The following is a 17624-nucleotide window of genomic DNA, read 5'->3' as shown; positions in this document are numbered from 1 at the left end:
GAACAATTGTGTTTGGAATGGAGTTTATGTAGAAGGCAGACCCTTCCGGGCTGAAAGTTGAATTTCAGCAGCCCTAGCCCTTTAGAGTAGCTGGAGACCATCACTAAGGGCATCTACTTTCTCTATGGGGTGTCCCTTATAGTCCCCAGAAATAGACTAAGAATAAAATGAGCCAGTGGGCAGGAATGATACTGATGAATTCAGTGAAGTGGCAGCTGCTGAGGCACTAGGAAGTGGAAGAATTAAAATACAGCCCCCTAAGAGCACCACTGGACAGGGCAGGGGGCACCTGATGCCCAAGGGTGTATCTATAAATAGCAAAGGGTGGCAATATATGGTTATGTGGATTGCTTTAAAAAGTAAAGACCAGATTAATGTTAAGGTAGACTCTAACAACACAGGAAGGTGTGAAAATAATTTTAAAATCTTTATATCCATAACAGTTAACAAAAACATTTTGATACTCAAAGGGGTAAATATCCATTATCAGAAAGTTTATTTTCCCTCATGATGATGGAAACTTAATAAAGGGTTTCGCCGAGTGTGGTGGCTCAAGCCTGTAATCCCAGCACTTTGGGAGGCCGAGGTGGGTGGATCACAAGGTCAAGAGATCGAGACCATCCTAGTCAACATGGTGAAACCCTGTCTCTACTAAAAATACAAAAATTAGCTGGGCATGGTGGTGTGTGCCTGTAATCCCAGCTACTCAGGAGGCTGAGGCAGGAGAATTGCCTGAACCCAGGAGGCGGAGGTTGCGGTGAGCTGAGATTGTGCCATTGCACTCCAGCCTGGGTAACAAGAGTGAAACTCCTCCTCAAAAAAATAAATAAATAAATAAAGGGTTTCTATATTTTGGTTACCAGAGAATTGCTAGAACGTAATTTTAGTGTAATAGGTCTTTATTTTTTCATCGAGTTGATTTTTAAGCATTTAATACATTGCCTTGTACAACTCTAAGCTGCTCTGTAGTCAAGAGGCTAAGCTAGATACTTTTTGGGAAACTTAACTTTAAATTCCAAACGTTTGCTGAAATTGACATTGTTACTTTTTGTGCTATGCCTTGGATTTGTATTCTTACTCTTCTTGGGGAAAGACAGTAGGCAGCTGAACTTTGTGACCAAGAAAGAGCATTTCCTTGGCAGTCCCTGCATGATTGATAATTTGTAGATACAATATCATTGCTTGGCTTTACATGCATTCATTTTCCTGAAGATAGTTATCTTGTGCTTTTAATAAAATAACATGTGGGAGATAAAAGCTCTCATGTTTTCTGCTTTTTCCCAGTGTATATATGTATATATGTGTATTTTTTTAATTCTGAAAAGTATCATCCTGTCAGACATTCCGATACTAATCTCTTCTTTGCTTTATTTTACCAAAGATATGGGTCCTGTTTTTCTTGAAACAAGTCAACAAATACTTACTAAGTTCCTACACTGTGTCCAGCTGTGGGCAGTACATTGACTGTGGTATAGTGGAGTGCTTTCTCTCCAAATGCCAGCAATGAAAATAGTAGCGTCTTTCAGTTTACAAAGCACTTTTATATGCATAATTTCATCTTATTCTCCCCCTAGTTTTTTGAAATAGAAAGGACAGATACTATTTCCATTTTGTAGATGAGAAAACTGAGGCTTAGTAAATTGCTCAAGATTTTTCTGATGGAGGTTTGTGGGTCCATTCTGTTTACTGACTAAGGTCTGTTCTGTGGTCACCATATAACTCAGTCTGATTTTTCTCTCCCTCTTCTTTCTTCCATCCCCCACCCATACAAAACAAACGAACAAACAAACAATAACAACTGCATTTGATTTTTAGTTTTCTGTTTTTCAGATTGAATAAATGAGGCTGTTTGAGGATTTTAAAATCCTGGCCCTGGAACCAGACTAGATATTAAGCCTGTGCCTAAAGGAGCTTCACTTAACCCCTTTCCCATTATAAAAAGATTAAGACAATATGATTGTCTCTTCTACAGTAAGCATTTCCTTTTGAGTGAGTGTCTGAGGAGCGTGACACGTCTGTGGGCTTCGGGAAAATAAAAAGCATCTGACTGTTGAAATTATGGAGAGTAGAAAGGCTTTTGCAACTTTAGTTCTTGTGGAGAGCTGCCCCTCTCCTTACTGTCCTCAGGCACAACATGGCTTTTGGGCCAGCTGCCAGGTGGCCACTCCCTCCTGCTCTGGGTCCTGCTTCCCCTGATTCACCACGGGCCTGTGCTGGGGGTGCTTCCTGTGCTCACACTAACTCATCCTGCAGCTGAAACAAAAAGCCTGTGGCCCAGGCAGTGCTGCGTAGCTGCGGAGGACATTGTGCAGCACTGCAAAGCACTGCAAGGATGCCTCCATTCGGGGCATTCCAGCAGCCAGACCTCTGGGCACCAAGGCACAGGGTCTGCTGGGAGAAGTCACAAACCTAGAAAGTTGGGGGGTTGATGACGGTGCCCAGAATGCACAGAACACTTGGTAGCACCTCCATCTGAGACCTAGAATGTTGAGAGGCTATAGCCAAGACCAGAATAACCTCACATTCTCTAGGATAAATGTTCATTTACGTGCCAGGCGCGGTGGCTTGCGCCTGTAATCCCAGCACTTTAGGAGGCTGAGGCGGGTGGATCACGAGGTCAAGAGATCGAGACAATCCTGGTCAACATGGTGAAACCCCGTTTCTACTAAAAATACAAAAAATCAGCTGGGCATGGTGGCACGTGCCTGTAATCCCAGCTACGCAGGAGGCTGAGGTAGGAGAATTGCCTGAACTCAGGAGGCAGAGGTTGTGGTGAGCCAAGATTGCGCCATTGCACTCCAGCCTGGGTAACAAGAGCGAAACTCTGTCTCAAAAAAAAAAAAAACAAAAACAAAAACAAAAAAAAACGTTCATTTACTAAGTTTTTTTTTTTTAAGACAAGAGTCTCGCTCTGTGGCCCAGGCTGGAATGCGGTGGTGTGATCTTGGCTCACTGCAACCTCCACCTCCCGGGTTCAAGTGATTCTCCTGCCTCAGCCTTCCAAGTACCTGGGACTATAGGTGCTCACCACCACGCCCAGCTGATTTTTGTATTTTTGTGGAGATGGGTTTCACCATGTTGACCAGGCTGGTCTCGAACTTCTGGCCTCAATTGATCCATCCCCCTCAACCTCCCAACTTGCTGGGATTACAGGTATGTGAGCCACTATTCCTGGCCTGCTAAAATTTTTTTAACTTTCTATTATAAATCAAGCTTTTCAACTGCAGAGATGTGGCATACCTGGAAGAGTCATGCTTTTTTTTTTTTTTTTTTTTTTTTGAGACATGGGGGGGTTTCACCACATTGGTCAGGCTGGTCTTGAACTCCTGACTTAGGTGATGCGCCTGACTCAGCCTCCCAAAGTGCTGGGATTACAGGCATGAGCCACCGAGCCCGGCCATGCATTTTTTTTTTTTTAACTCAAAATGTCTTTATTGATTTTTTGAATTCTTAAAATAGTACTTACTCATTATAAGATAAAATTTCAAACTACAGAAAATTTTAATGAAGAATGTAGAAATCAGGTGAAAAACTATGAATCAGACAAAACAGTGTCAGTGTTTGGGTGAACACCCTTCCTCATATTCTTAACATGTTCCCAATATCAAATGAAATGCCTCTTTCTTTAGTATTCATATGCATATTTTTTTCTTAGTGTTTATGAAATTAGGCTTACAGTCAACGTATACACTGAATGTGGGGTTCCTTCCCCACACTCCAAGAGAAACTGCTGTTAGCATTTAATCTCTTAAAATCACTTCTGTCAGAATACAGTTTAATGTTGCACATAAATTAGATTATATATTTCTGTTTTATAGTGAGCCATGTATATCTTTTTATTCTCATATAGTACATCATTGCAATTTTTTAAACCAATTCCATATTTATAAACATTTAGGTATTTCCAAGTTTCAGTATTATAAAGACTATTACAGTGAACAGCCTTTTGTAAAATGTAAATATCTGTGTACTTGTTTTTGTTTTATCTGGAAGTAATTGCTAAGTCAAAGGATATATACATTTTATTTTATTTATTTTTTTTTTTTTTCTGAGACGAAGTTTTGCTCGTTACCCATGCTGGAGTGCAATGGCGCGATCTTGCCTCACCGCAACTTCTGCCTCCTGGGTTCAGGCAAGTCTCCTGCCTCAGCCTCCTGAGTAGCTGGGATTACAGGCACGTGCCACCATGCCCAGCTAATTTTCTGTATTTTTAGTAGACACGGGGTTTCACCATGTTGACCAGGATGGTCTTGATCTCTTGACCTCGTGATCCACCCGCCTCGGCCTCCCAAAGTGCTGGGATTACAGGCTTGAGCCACCGTGCCCGGCCAGGATACATACATTTTAAAACAACATTTTTGAAAAGGCAGGGTCTCACTGTGTTGCCCAGGCTGGAGTGTAGGGACTCTCACAGGTGGGATCGTAGCACACTACAGCCTCAGATTCTTGGACTCAAGCAGTCCTACCCTAGCCTCCCAAGTAGCAGGCATGTGGCACTGCACCTGGCTTACAGTTCACAATCTGATGCATGTTTCCAAACTTACTCTTTAAGATTTAAATTTTAGAAATGTGTTACTAATTTATACTCCCGCTAACAACAAATGAGGGATCAGTATTTTTAATCTTTGTCAATTTCATTGTTGATAAATTATTTATATTTGCTTTTTTAATGGTAACTAGTGAACTTAGCATACAGACATATTTTTATTGGCCATTTTTATGTCTTCCATGAATTGCATATTCTTTTCTTTGCTACTTTTTCTCTTGTGGTTTGGATCTTTTTCTTATTAATTTATATCAGCTCTTTATTTTTTATTTTTTGAGACAGGGTTTCATTCTGTTGTCCAGGCTGAAGTGCAGTGGCATATAATGGCTCACTACAGCCTTGAACTCCTGGGCTTGAGTGATTCTCCCATCTCATCCTCCCAAGTAGCTGGGACTGCAGGCACATACCACCATACCTGACTAATTTTTAAATTTTTGAAGGGTAGAGATGGGATCTCCCTGTGTTACCCAGGCTGATCTTGAACCTCTGGGCTCAAGTGATCCTCCTGCTTTGGCTTCCCAAAGTGCTGGGATTATAGGCATGAGCCACCATGTTCAGCCTATGAGTTTTTTATATATTAAAGCATTAACCTTATCATTTGGAATATTGCTATCCAACATTAGTTTTTAGGTGGTCAGATTTATCAGACTTTCTTTAATGAGTTCTGATTTTAAGATTTTGCTTAAAGAAGTCTCTCCCCACTCACTATAAGCCCAGCATTAATGGTGTTCACCCATATCTTCTTCTCATCTTAAGTTTACCTGTTTTATATTAAATAAATTCCATCTAGGATTTATTTTATTATAGGAAGTACTCTTTTTAGCTTTTCTTCAGCATGGATTTAGACCAGCAGCCAAAAATTTTGCCATATGTTTCTTTTACTGTCGTAAAAGCACAGTATTACGTGTGCTTTTACGACAGTCTAGTTGATGATTTTTTTTTTTTTAATTATGAGACCCACTGATCCCATGCTTAGCAACCTCTGTTCTGAGTTTGTCAGAAATTAGGCAAAGAGAAAATGCCTATTATCCCCTAGCAAACATCTCCAAATTCCTCTATAGTTTATAAATATAACTACAGTGGGAATTGTTTGATATTTTTTGCAAAAATTAGATAACCCAGGAATAAGATAGCCAGGCTAGTACTGTTTTTTTGGCCAGAATATAATTATTTTCTATTATGAAAATAAAACGATGCCCTTCTGTGATGTACTTGGCTTTCCTTACGTCCCCTGCAGTGGTGAGGACTGGGCAAAAGATCTTTCACGAAGAGAAACCCAGGCCAAATGACTTGGAACACTTTGTCTTTGTAAGTCAGCATGCTAGCCAAGAGACTGTGACAGAAGGCAGTGCTCTAAGTGCCTGTGCCTCTAACCACAGACCACACGATGCTCTCTTGTTTCAGGGTGGGAGAGAAAGGCTGATTTTGTACGTGAGCAGTCATTTAATTTTTTTACTTAACTTCCTAAGGCCACCATTTTTAGTAGAGAAGTGTAGACAAGCATTATGGATACCCTTGAGGGTACTAAACATTAGTACCTTGAGGTAGGGTAAGTGAAATGCTGACCATATCCCACTGGGCTTGTGTATTACATTGACTTGTGCAGACAGGCAGTTTATACTTGTATACAGTGAGAGGTTGTTTCAAAGGTGGAAGGAGAGTTTGATAAGGAATTTGCTTCTCCAGGCCATTGAAAGGGGTCATCTTTCAGTATGGCTGAAGGCAATGACAGCATGCTAATTCACCAGCCTTGCCCAAATCTCTCTTCTACCCTTTTACATTTCTTTTGCAGTGGATGACAGCACTGGAGTTATAAACTGCATCTGCTGGAAAAAGTTGAATACTGAGTCTGCATCAGGTAATTTTATTTGCTACATTCCTTTGCTTTTCACCTAACTAGTAGATTTTACTCAGTGTGGTTCATCAAAACAGCTATATGGCTAAATTTTCACATTTATCCACTGATGAGAGCTTTGGCTGCTCTGAAAACTGATGCCATGGGAGAGCCAGTTGCTTTTCTTTCTCCCATCTCTTTGGTGCTCACTTCTTCCTAAGCCTACAGAAATGTGAATAGGTTACAGGGAGTTTGAGCAGTTCATTTTGACCATGCCCGTTATTACATAAGTCAAGGTATCTTAGCCTAATTGCTAGCCAGGCTCAATCCCCTTGTCCCAGCCATATGCTTGACCAAGGAACAGTTTGAAGACTGTGTCTCTCACATGGTTGCCACTAACTTCTGTGCTGTCATGGTCCAGATTTTCTAAAATCTCTGTTTTCAAACAAATAATTCCAGGAATTCTAAGATTGAGAAGGTAAGATAGGATTTCTTTGGAAGTTATCCATTAAGTAACATAAATTAAGACTTAAAGAGAGCCACATCAAGAATGAACTGCCATTCACAATTTCTACAAAGAGAATAAAAGACCTGGGAATACAACTAACAAAAGATTTAAAGGACCTCTTCAAGGAGAACTACAAACCACTGCTCAATGAAGTAAGAGAGGACACAAACAGATGGAGAAACATTCCATGTTCACAGTTAGGAAGAATCAATATCATGAAAATGGCCATACTGCCCAAAGTAATTTATAGATTCAATGCTATCCCCATCAAGCTACCAATGACCTTCTTCACAGAACTGGAAAAAAACCACCTTAAACTTCATTTGGAACCAAAAGAGAGCCCGCAAAGCCAAGTCAATTCTTAGCAAAAAAAAACAAAACAAAAAACAAAAAACAAAGCAGGAGGCATCACACTACCGGACTTCAAACTATACTACAAGTCTACAGTAATCAAAACAGCATGGTACTGGTACCAAAACAGAGATATAGACCAATGGAACAGAACAGAGGCCTCGGAGGCAACACCACACATCTACAATCATCCGATCTTTGACAAACCTGACAAAAACAAGCAATGGGGAAAGGAGTCCCTGTTTAATAAATGGTGTTGGGAAAACTGGCTAGCCATGTGCAGAAAGCAGAAACTGGACCCCTTCCTGACACCTTACACTAAAATTAACTCCAGATGGATTAAAGACTTAAACTAAGACCTAACACCATAAAAACCCTAGAAGACAACCTAGGCAAAACCATTCGGGACATAGGTGTAAGCAAGGACTTCATGACCAAAACACTAAAAGCATTGGCAACAAAAGCCAAAATAGACAAATGGGACCTAATCAAACTCCACAGCTTCTGCACAGCAAAAGAAACAGTCATTAGAGTGAATCGGCAACCAACAGAATGGGAAAAAATTTTTGCAATCTACTCATCTGACAAAGGGCTGATATCCAGAATCTACAAAGAACTAAAACAGATTTACAAGAAAAAAACAAACAAACCCATTCAAAAGTTGGCAAAGGACATGAACAGACACTTTACAAAAGAAGACAGACATGAGGCCAACAAACATATGAAAAAATGCTCGTCGTCACTGGTCATTAGAAAAATGCCACTCAAAACTGCATTGAGATACCATCTCACACCAGTTAGAATGGCGATCCTTAAAAAATCTGGAGACAACAGATGTTGGAGAGGATGTGGGGATATAGGAACATTTTTACACTGTTGGTGGGAATGTAAATTAGTTCAACCATTGTGGAAGACAGTGTGGCGATTCCTCAAAAACCTAGACATAGAAATTCCATTTGACCCAGCAATCCCATTACTTGGTATATATCCAAAGGATTACAAATCGTTCTACTATAAGGACACATGCACACGAATGTTCATTGCAGCACTGTTTATAATAGCAAAGACCTGGAACCAACCCAAATGCCCATTGATGATAGACTGGACAGGGAAAATGTGGCATATATACACCATGGAATATTATGCAGCCATCAAAAACGATGAGTTCGTGTCCTTTGTAGGAACATGGATGAACCTGGAAACCATCATTCTCAGAAAACTGACACAAGAACAGAAAATCAAACACCGCATGTTCTCACTCATAGGTGTGTGTTGAACAATGAGAACACATGGACACAGGGAGGGGAGCATCACACACTGGGGTCTCTAGGGGGGAAATAGGGGAGGGACAGCAGGGAGTGGGGATTTGGGGAGAGAGAGCATGGGGAGAAATGCCAGATATAGGTGATGGGGAGGAAGGCAGCACATCACACTGCCATGTGTGTACCTATGCAACAATCTTGCATGTTCTTCACATGTACCACAAAACGTAAAATGCAATAAAAAAAGTAATATAAATTAAAATAACTTTAAAATTGTATAGTGAACACATTGACTATAACTGAAATAACATTTGGAATTGCTTGAATATATTTTAATAATTTTTAGATACTTTTTTTTTTTTAATTTAAGACAGGTTCTAACTACGTTGCCAGGGCTGATCTCTAACTTCTGGACTCAAGTGATCCTCCTGCCTCAGCCTCCCAAAGTGCTAGGATTACAGGCTTGAGCCACCATACCCTGCCTGATTTTTAGATACTTTTTAAGATTAACTTTATAATGTGAAAAAATGTTGTGCAATATTGGTGATGGTTTTCAATGGTTCTAGAGAAGCTACGAAAACTGGAACCTTGTTTTTCCTCTGTTTTACAACATATACAGTATGGTGCTGTACACAGTGGGGTTATTCAGCAAACACTGCCTGCTCTAATGTCTAACATCTGGTATCTGTCTGCTTGCTTTAAGTATGGTGAGAATATCTAATGCTTGGAATAGTTTCTTCTTTTTTGCCATTACGTGTCAGAATCTCAACTTTGTACTTTGACTATACCAATCAATGGAATGTTCATTTGCTTAATTTTCTAATGTGTTTACATTTAGAATTTGGCCATCAGTTTCATGTAACTTTGGAATCCTAATTCCTAATCTGGGAACATCTAAATCAATAGAATTGCTTTGGTAAGGAAGGTTTCTAGATAGATTTAAGGGAGACAACAGGTTTTTAGGCAGATATCCCATAGGCAAGAAATACACCTATGAGAAAATCAGGTATCTGGATTTTTATGTATGTCTGAGGTATTTTTCTTAATCTGTTTTGTGCTGCAAAACACAATTACAGAATACTTGAGACTGGGTAATTTATAAAGAAAGAAACTTATTTCTCACAGTTCTGAAGGCCAAAAATTCCAAGATCAAGGTTTTGGTGTCTGGTAAGGTCCAGGCCCCCCCTTCCAAGATGGCACCTTGACTGCTTCATCCTCCAGAGGGGAGGAGAGCTGTTTCTCACATGGCAGAAGAGCATGAGGAGGAGAACCACTTCCAAACCCATTTTATAGTGGCCTTAGTCCATTCATGAGAGTGGAGCTCTCATAACCTGAACACCTCCCATTAGACCCCATCTCCCAACACAGTTGCATTGGGGGTTAAGTTTCCAACACATGAGCTTTTGAGGGAACAAAAACATTGAAACTGTAACAGTATTAAAATCATTTGCAGATTTTTAATTTTTGTCACGATCTTTAGTCAGAAGGTATAGTTCAAATACACATACTTGTTCTAGGTTGAGAGTCAGCAAACTTTTTCTGTAAAGGGCCATATTTTCTGCTTTGTGCACCCTATGTTCTGTGTTTCAACTATTTAGTGCTGCCATTATAATAGAAAGTAGATAGGACATAAACAAATGGGCATGGCTGTATTCCAATAAAACTTTATTTTAAAAAACAGGCTGTGGATGGATTTGGTCCATGGGCCGTAGTTTGCAGATCCCTGTTTTAGACATCGTCTCAGTTTTCAAAATTAACTCTTTTTTAAAGAAATAGTATCATCAGAAATATGTAATTCTTATACTTAGTATTTTTTAGATCAACAAGACGGCTATTAATACTGAGAGTCAGATTTTTTAAATGTCCGTAAGTAGATAAATGGATGAGCAATCACAGTAGGTAGTCTTAATTTAAGACTGCTTTACAAATATAACAAGAGGATAAGAGTATAAGGAGAAAACCTAAAAATGATTCTCATCATCTTTAAATTGTTCCCAACTAGCCTATTCTCTCCTTTTAATTTAATTGCCTTTAGTTTAAAAGCTTTCTATTGGAAGGTGGCCAGCAAAGACTGATTTTTTAAACAAAATTTAGTCTGAGTCAAAATCATGTTCCAGTCAGTGAAAGTATAAGAATATAATATTAGTTCCCATAAATGTCACATTGAATGTACCATTTGGACTTAGCTTATGAGTGAAGTTCAGATTGCCTGGCCCTGAATGTTAGAACGTTAACGGGGATTTATCTTTTATGATGGAATAGACACTGAAAGTGAAGTTCTGTCAGGCTCCAGTCTTCACATTATATTCATTAAATTACACAGCTTGAGACTCCTTGTGGCAATTTGACTCCCCCTTTAAGCGAAAGGTGGGCCTCTTTTTCTCAGACCAACCATCAGTCTGATCATTTCAGTGGTGCCACGTGAAGCATTTACTATTACCTATAATGTCTGCATAATGGCAGTGAAATTTATAAATACCTTTAAAATTCAGCCTAAGTAGAAGAGGATCTGGGGATGGGAACACAGATGGGATAGTCTTTTGAAAAAGTAGCAGTTGGGGATTTTTTTAAGAAACCCAGTAAGCTCTGAGCAGCAGTAATGCTGATTGCATCCAGGTTCCTACCTCTCACTGACTCAATGCACAGAGTTCTCTGTGCTCCCTATGCTGTTGTTTCCCTGGGCGTAGTAGGAGTGTTCAAGAAAAAAATAATGCCTCTGCACATGACAGAGCCACAGTTGTCAAAACTGTATTAGGTTGATTTTGATGAAGGACTTGTGTATAAAGAAAGAGAGTAGATCGTCTTGTATAAGGAGACAGCCTCTCTTGCAATTTAAAGTCAAAATAAGATGTATGGAATAATTATGTATTTGTTAAGGTATTAAAAATCCAAATGACTGAAGCTGGTATAAGAGTTGTGAGCATGCATGCATTGCTGACGACGTTGTCTGAAAACAGAGGGGCTTGATCATTTTTTTCTGGCAAGCATTCTGACAATATGTAATGAACGGTAAACCAGTTTGTAATTTTTTATCCAGTAATAATCTCAAATGAAAGACCCCAAAGAAAACAGGATGCTTTTTCTGGAAGGTTTAATTATTCATGATCACAAATAGCTTACATTTATTGAGAATTTCCTATAAATATGGAATTGTGCTAAGTGCAGAATAGAAGTGTTCAATTAGATCATGCATAACAACTGTATGTATGAGGTAGACTCTACTGTTACCTCCATTTTATAATTGAGGAAACTGAAGCATAAAAGGAGAAAGGAAACTGGGGTACAATGAGGTTAAGTAGCCTCCCAAGGTCACACAACTAGTAGGAGATAAACTGAGATTCGAGTCAGGTGTTTCTGACTCCAATAGCCAAATGCTGATGGCTAAGCTGTACTGCCCCCATACAGTGCTAGTGACAAAAACCAAAGTAAAAAATGATAAAACTATACCTATAATCCCAGCTACTCAAGAGATTGAGGTAGGAGGATTGCTTGAGGCCAGGAGTTCAATTCCAGCCTGGGCAATGTAGCAAGACCTTGTCTCTAATAAACATAAAATGCTTGGCTGTGTAGCTGCTTTGGACACATATGTGTCCTTGAAGTTATGGTAGGCAGAAAAACAGAACCTAAAGTCCTTTACGGGACTTTATGTTCACCAGCTGTAACTGGGAAATGTGAGTATCTTCTTGGGGCAGGCAGCAGAGAATAAAGGGTAGGTGGAATGGCTCTGGAGCTAGAGACTGCCTGAGTTCAAACTACAGCCTTGTCTCTAACTATCTGTTTTGTTTTGGGCAAGTTGCTTGACCTCTCTGTGACTCAATTTCCTCATCTCTAAAATGGGGCTAATAATAAGCAGAGTGGTTTCGAGGACTAAATGTGCTAATACATTGTAAAGTCCTTAGAACAGCACCTGTAGTACCCAGATATTCATGACAATTCGTCTTCTTACTTAACTAATATAATTGGAAGTCAAATAGTGGTAGAAGTTATTTAGAATTGAGTGTACACTGGGTTATTTTCATCATGAAGTTGCTTGAGTTTATAGTTTTAAGTAATATGTGTGTGTGAGAGAAAGAGTGTGTGTGTGTGTCTGTGTGTGTATGTGTGTGTGTCTGTGTCTGTGTCTGTGTTTGAGAGAGAGATTAGCCTAGTTCCCCAACAGAGATAAGAGAGGTGAGAAACTGGGATGTTGAGCACTCAGGTGGGACAAGTCTCCTTGCAAGGACATTTGAAATGTTGTTTAAAGCTATTGCTACCATGCTTCGCTGAACTCATTGCACAGAATTCGTCTCGGGGCCATGCAGAGCTGGTTGACTGCACTGGCAATGTAAGGCAGGAGGGAAGCCCTGGAGTCTGTCAGAACTTGCCTGCTGGGCTTCAGTCTAGACTCTGTTCCCTTCACCCTACTCTTGAATAATTACAGTTACACCTTTTTCTCAGTGGAGGACTCCAAAAAGCTATGTGGATTTCCTGCAGTAGAACAATTAACTCAGAAGTAGAATAAATAAACGTATTATGTTGGTCTTACCCTAAAACTGTCTTGCAGGGCTGGGCGCGGTGGCTCAAGCCTGTAATCCCAGCACTTTGGGAGGCCGAGGCGGGTGGATCACGAGGTCGAGAGATCGAGACCATCCTGGTCAACATGGTGAAACCCCGTCTCTACTAAAAATACAAAAAATTAGCTGGGCATGGTGGCACGTGCCTGTAATCCCAGCTACTCAGGAGGCTGAGGCAGGAGAATTGCCTGAACCCAGGAGGCGGACGTTGCGGTGAGCCGAGATCGTGCCATTGCACTCCAGCCTGGGTAACAAGAGCGAAACTCCATCTCAAAAAAAAAATTTAAAAAAAAATTAAAAAAAAAAACTGTCTTGCAGATGTGGTAGAGTAATTGTGTTATAACTTTTTCTCTTTCCCTCTGGCTCCAAACAACTACAGCTGCTCCAAGTGCAGCAAGAGAGCTCAGCTTAACCTCACAACTTAAGAAGCTACAAGAAACCATTGAGCAGAGAACAAAGCTAGAGATTGGGGACACGATCCGAGTCAGAGGCAGCATCCGCACGTACAGAGAAGAGCGAGAGATTCATGCCACCATTTACTGTAAGCACAAGATATTTCTACCAAATTGGTGGTTTTTCTGGATGTGTGTCCAGTAAACCTGTTGTTCAGCTAGAAGTCAAACTTTCAAAAAGTTTAGTTAAGATTTAACTATATTTAATGAGTTAATTACATTGTTTAACATGCTTTTTTTTTAGAAAAGCAGCATTTCTTAATTTTATTTTGAAGAGAGCTGATTATAAGTTGGGAAAGAAAATGAATTTTTTACTATATATATGGTTGGCAAGTTTATTTGGATGACATAATAGAGTTTACAAAGCACTTTCAAGTTCAAAATGTCAATCCTTTGGGGCAGAATATGAATATTCTTCAAAATAATGAAAATTTTTTATTTTTTCTCTGTTTTTTATTTTTTGAGGTAGGGTCTCACACCGTTGCCCAGGCTAGAGTGCAGTGGCACAGTCACAGCTCACTGCAACCTCAACTTCCTGGGCTCAGGAGACTCTCCTACCTCAGCTTCCTGAGTAGCTGGAACTACAGGCATGTATTGCCACACCCAACTAATTTTTGTATTTTTTGTAGAGATAGGGTTTCGCCATGTTGCCCAGGATGGTCTCAAACTCCTGAGCTTAGGAGATCCGCCCACCTCAGCTTCCCAGAGTGCTGGGATTACAGCCGTGCACTGCTGTGCCTGGCCAGAAATTTCTTGAACACCATTAAGTCCATTAATTTTAAGTGAAAACAGCTAATCAGAAATATGATAGTTCCCCCATCATCTTCCCTTTGCACCGTACTGGCTAGTGTTCGATTGGAAATCTCAGGACAGCCCCTGCTGTCCACCAGCGGAGGAGGCAAATCAATACATTGATGTACTTTTCTGGTTCCTTGGCCCTGGCCAAGCCCATGACACTTAGGGCATTGAATTCCCTCATGCAGGATGACTGGGAACCATTTAGTGCATCTAGCCTACGTTCCCTGGGCAGTTATGAGGAAGGAGGCCCACCCAGCACCTCATTTATTGTTGTCCTAGCAGCAGTTTGGGCGTGGAAAGAACGGATCTCAATGTAATTTGTAATTTCTGTGGCATCTTTTTTCCGGTCACTTGTTAGATAAAGTGGATGACCCAGTGTGGAACATTCAAATCGCAAGGATGCTTGAGCTGCCCACTATTTACAGGAAAGTTTATGACCAGCCTTTTCGCAGCTCAGCCCTAGAGAAAGAAGAGGCACTAAGGTAAGTGGTGCCTTATCACTGCTGAGCACGTGTCCATGGCAGGAAAGCCAAGCAGTGGGAGCCCAGATGCTGGGGTCGGCCTGGGTTCAAATCCCGAATCATCCATCTACGTGCTATGGGGCTCTGGGCAAGTCCTCTAACCCTCTCTATGCCTCACTTTCCTCATCTGTAACGTGAAGAGAATAATAGCACAGATGTTCTCGGGTTGTTGTGAGGAAATTTTGTGTGTAATTGGAGTCACTGAAGGAGGAGTGGAGGCAGGAACAGAGAAAAACACTTTGAAATAATAATAATGACTGACATTTTTCCAAGTTTGATAAAAACTTGAAACTCACAGATCCAGGAAGCTCAAAGAACCGCGAGGCAAGAAACCTGAAGAGAACTGTACAAAGTCACCTCATAATCAAAGTATTATACCATAGCATGTCATAATCAAAAGCCTGTTTTTAAAAAATTTACACTGGTCATTCTTAACCAGGGATGATTTTACTCTTTCACATGGGAGGAAAAAAAAAAAACAAAAACCAGGAGAAATGAGAATATGTAGATATTTGCTAATATATGCATAAAAGAACTCTGAGAGGAGAGCAAAGAACCGGTAACAGCAGCTCCCTCGGGGGTGAGGACCGGAGGATAGGACAGGAAGAAGATAGAAAGGAGATTTTCACTGCTTACCCTTTCATGGGTCTTAATATGAATATATTATATATTCAAAAAAGTATATTAAAAGCACAAACTATAGACTCATATAAAAAGTAAAAATTCTCCATTTTCCTGTCTCTTGCCTCAGCACCATTCCCCAGAGGTTACCAATGCTCATGTGTCTTTAAATTGGTTTCTTCTGTGCTTACACAAGCATGAATAGTCACCCATACATTTGATGGGTTTACATTTTTTTATATATATATATAAAAATAGGACCATCCCTTACATCCTGTTCTGCAGTTTGACTTTTTTCTCCTAATCTGTCATGAATATCTTAGTTCCTGGAGTACAACCACATGATGTTCACTGTATGAATTACCCTTTATATGAAAAACAAACGCCAATATAGTGTTGCATTTGCTAGCTAACTTTCTGTTTTTTATACACCAAAGAGGAGCAAAGGAGATGGCTTTTTGCAGAGCTCTTTAAAACTTTCCCTTGGCAGCAATCCAGGCACCCTGGACCTCCCCAGTCTCACGAGTTTGCTGAGTGAAAAAGCCAAAGAATTCCTTATGGAGAACAGAGTGCAGAGCTTTTACCAGCAGGAGCTGGAAATGGTGGAGTCTTTGCTGTCCCTTGCCAATCAGCCTGTGATTCACAGTGCCTGCTCCGACCAAGTGAGTGCAGCATGCCCATGTGAGAATTCTGGTTCCCTGCCCCAGATCAGCTGCAGGGTGTGGGAGAAAGTGACCATGGCATGAAAATTCCCAGAGTTGATCCATGGAACAGAGGGGATGGTGTGTCACACATTATTTCTGTTCTGGAAAGGTCATTGACCACTAAGAATTTGAAATGAGGCATAAGGCTGGACCTGTCCCTTCCCTCTCCTTACTTAATCTTTTTTTTCCCTAAGAGACAGAGTCTCTCTCTGACGCCCAGAACAGTGATTCTCCTGCCTTGGCCTCCCAAGTGGCTGGGACCACAGGCCTGTACCACCATGCCTGGCTAACTGAGATAACTTTTTCTAAGATGAATAAAAAATTACTTAAGTGTTCCTTGAAATTTTACTTATAAATGAGACTGAATACAATTCGGTCTTTAAACTCCTAACACACAATGGGTTAATCTTATTCTGAAAAACAGCAAGTCATTAAAAACCATGGTTCCAGCCGGGCACGGTGGCTCAAGCCTGTAATCCCAGCACTTTGGGAGGCCGAGGCGGGTGGATCACGAGGTCGAGAGATCGAGACCATCCTGGTCAACATGGTGAAACCCTGTCTACTAAAAATACAAAAAATTAGCTGGGCATGGTGGCACGTGCTTGTAATCCCAGCTACTCAGGAGGCTGAGGCAGGAGAATTGCCTGAATCCAGGAGGCGGAAGTTGTGGTGAGCCGAGATCGCGCCATTGCACTCCAGCCTGGGTAACAAGAGCGAAACTCCGTCTCAAAAAAAGAAAGAAAAAGTCTCCATGTTTTTACCCCTAATATTACTTAGGTAACTTGTTTGGTTGCTTGATGTTGACGTATTGCTTGGAATTAAGAATTATTTGAGACATTGGTTTTCTGCTTTCCCTTTCATTACAGTTTTAGGTTTGTTGTTGTTGTAACGTGACTCATTTATTTATTTTCTTTATCCCACCAGGGAATGATCTCAGATTAAATGTCCCTCCTTGCCCTCTCTGGCCATCTATCTGCTCTGATTGCCACATGGCTCCTCACTCTTACACGCTGTTTTCGTATCTGTGACATCGCTGGTCTCTTTTGTTTGCCTGCCTATTCCTTCATCTGAATTTAAGTTCTGTGAGAGCAGAGGCCTTGTTTGTCTTGTTCTTTGTTCTCTACTCAGGGCCTAGAACTGGTCTGGCATAAAGCAAGTTCTCAGTAATTATTTGTTGATTGAAGGAATAAATGATTTTTAAAAATTCAAATCATCCCACAAAGTGTAAAGGTAAACGTCAATTTCTTCCCATCCTCTCTCTCACTCCCTCTCCCCAGAGACAGGCACCAGTACTAGTCTCTGGAATATCCTTCTGGAGATAGTCTGTGCTTATATGAACTCTAAGTCATTGTATCCCCTTCCGTTTTACACAGATGGTAGCATGGCGTAGTATACTGAGAGAGACCTCACTTTTCATTGACGTGTGTCTTACAGATTTTTCCCTAGCCATACTATAGGTTGGTCTCTATGGTCT

At 40.6% G+C, this 17624-nt stretch overlaps 1 protein-coding gene across 4 annotated transcripts in view; it reads left to right on the top strand.

Annotated features, from left to right (window-relative positions):
• Positions 1 to 17624, top strand: part of LOC141579900 (CST complex subunit STN1) — a 41250-nt gene that overhangs the window by 9756 nt on the left and 13870 nt on the right. For all 4 annotated transcript variants that reach the window (XM_074382824.1, XM_074382822.1, XM_074382823.1 and 1 more), the window contains exons 4-7: positions 6339 to 6404; positions 13434 to 13595; positions 14663 to 14786; positions 15937 to 16108. In XM_074382824.1, coding sequence (XP_074238925.1) covers positions 6339 to 6404; positions 13434 to 13595; positions 14663 to 14786; positions 15937 to 16108 — 524 coding nt within the window. The remainder of the gene's footprint in view (positions 1 to 6338; positions 6405 to 13433; positions 13596 to 14662; positions 14787 to 15936; positions 16109 to 17624) is intronic.

This window comes from Saimiri boliviensis, chromosome 12 (genome assembly GCF_048565385.1).
Source record: "Saimiri boliviensis isolate mSaiBol1 chromosome 12, mSaiBol1.pri, whole genome shotgun sequence".
In the NCBI taxonomy this organism is placed as follows: Eukaryota; Metazoa; Chordata; class Mammalia; order Primates; family Cebidae; genus Saimiri; species Saimiri boliviensis.
The sequence above is the reverse complement of the archived record's forward strand: the minus strand, read 5'-3'. Positions and strand labels throughout refer to the sequence as shown.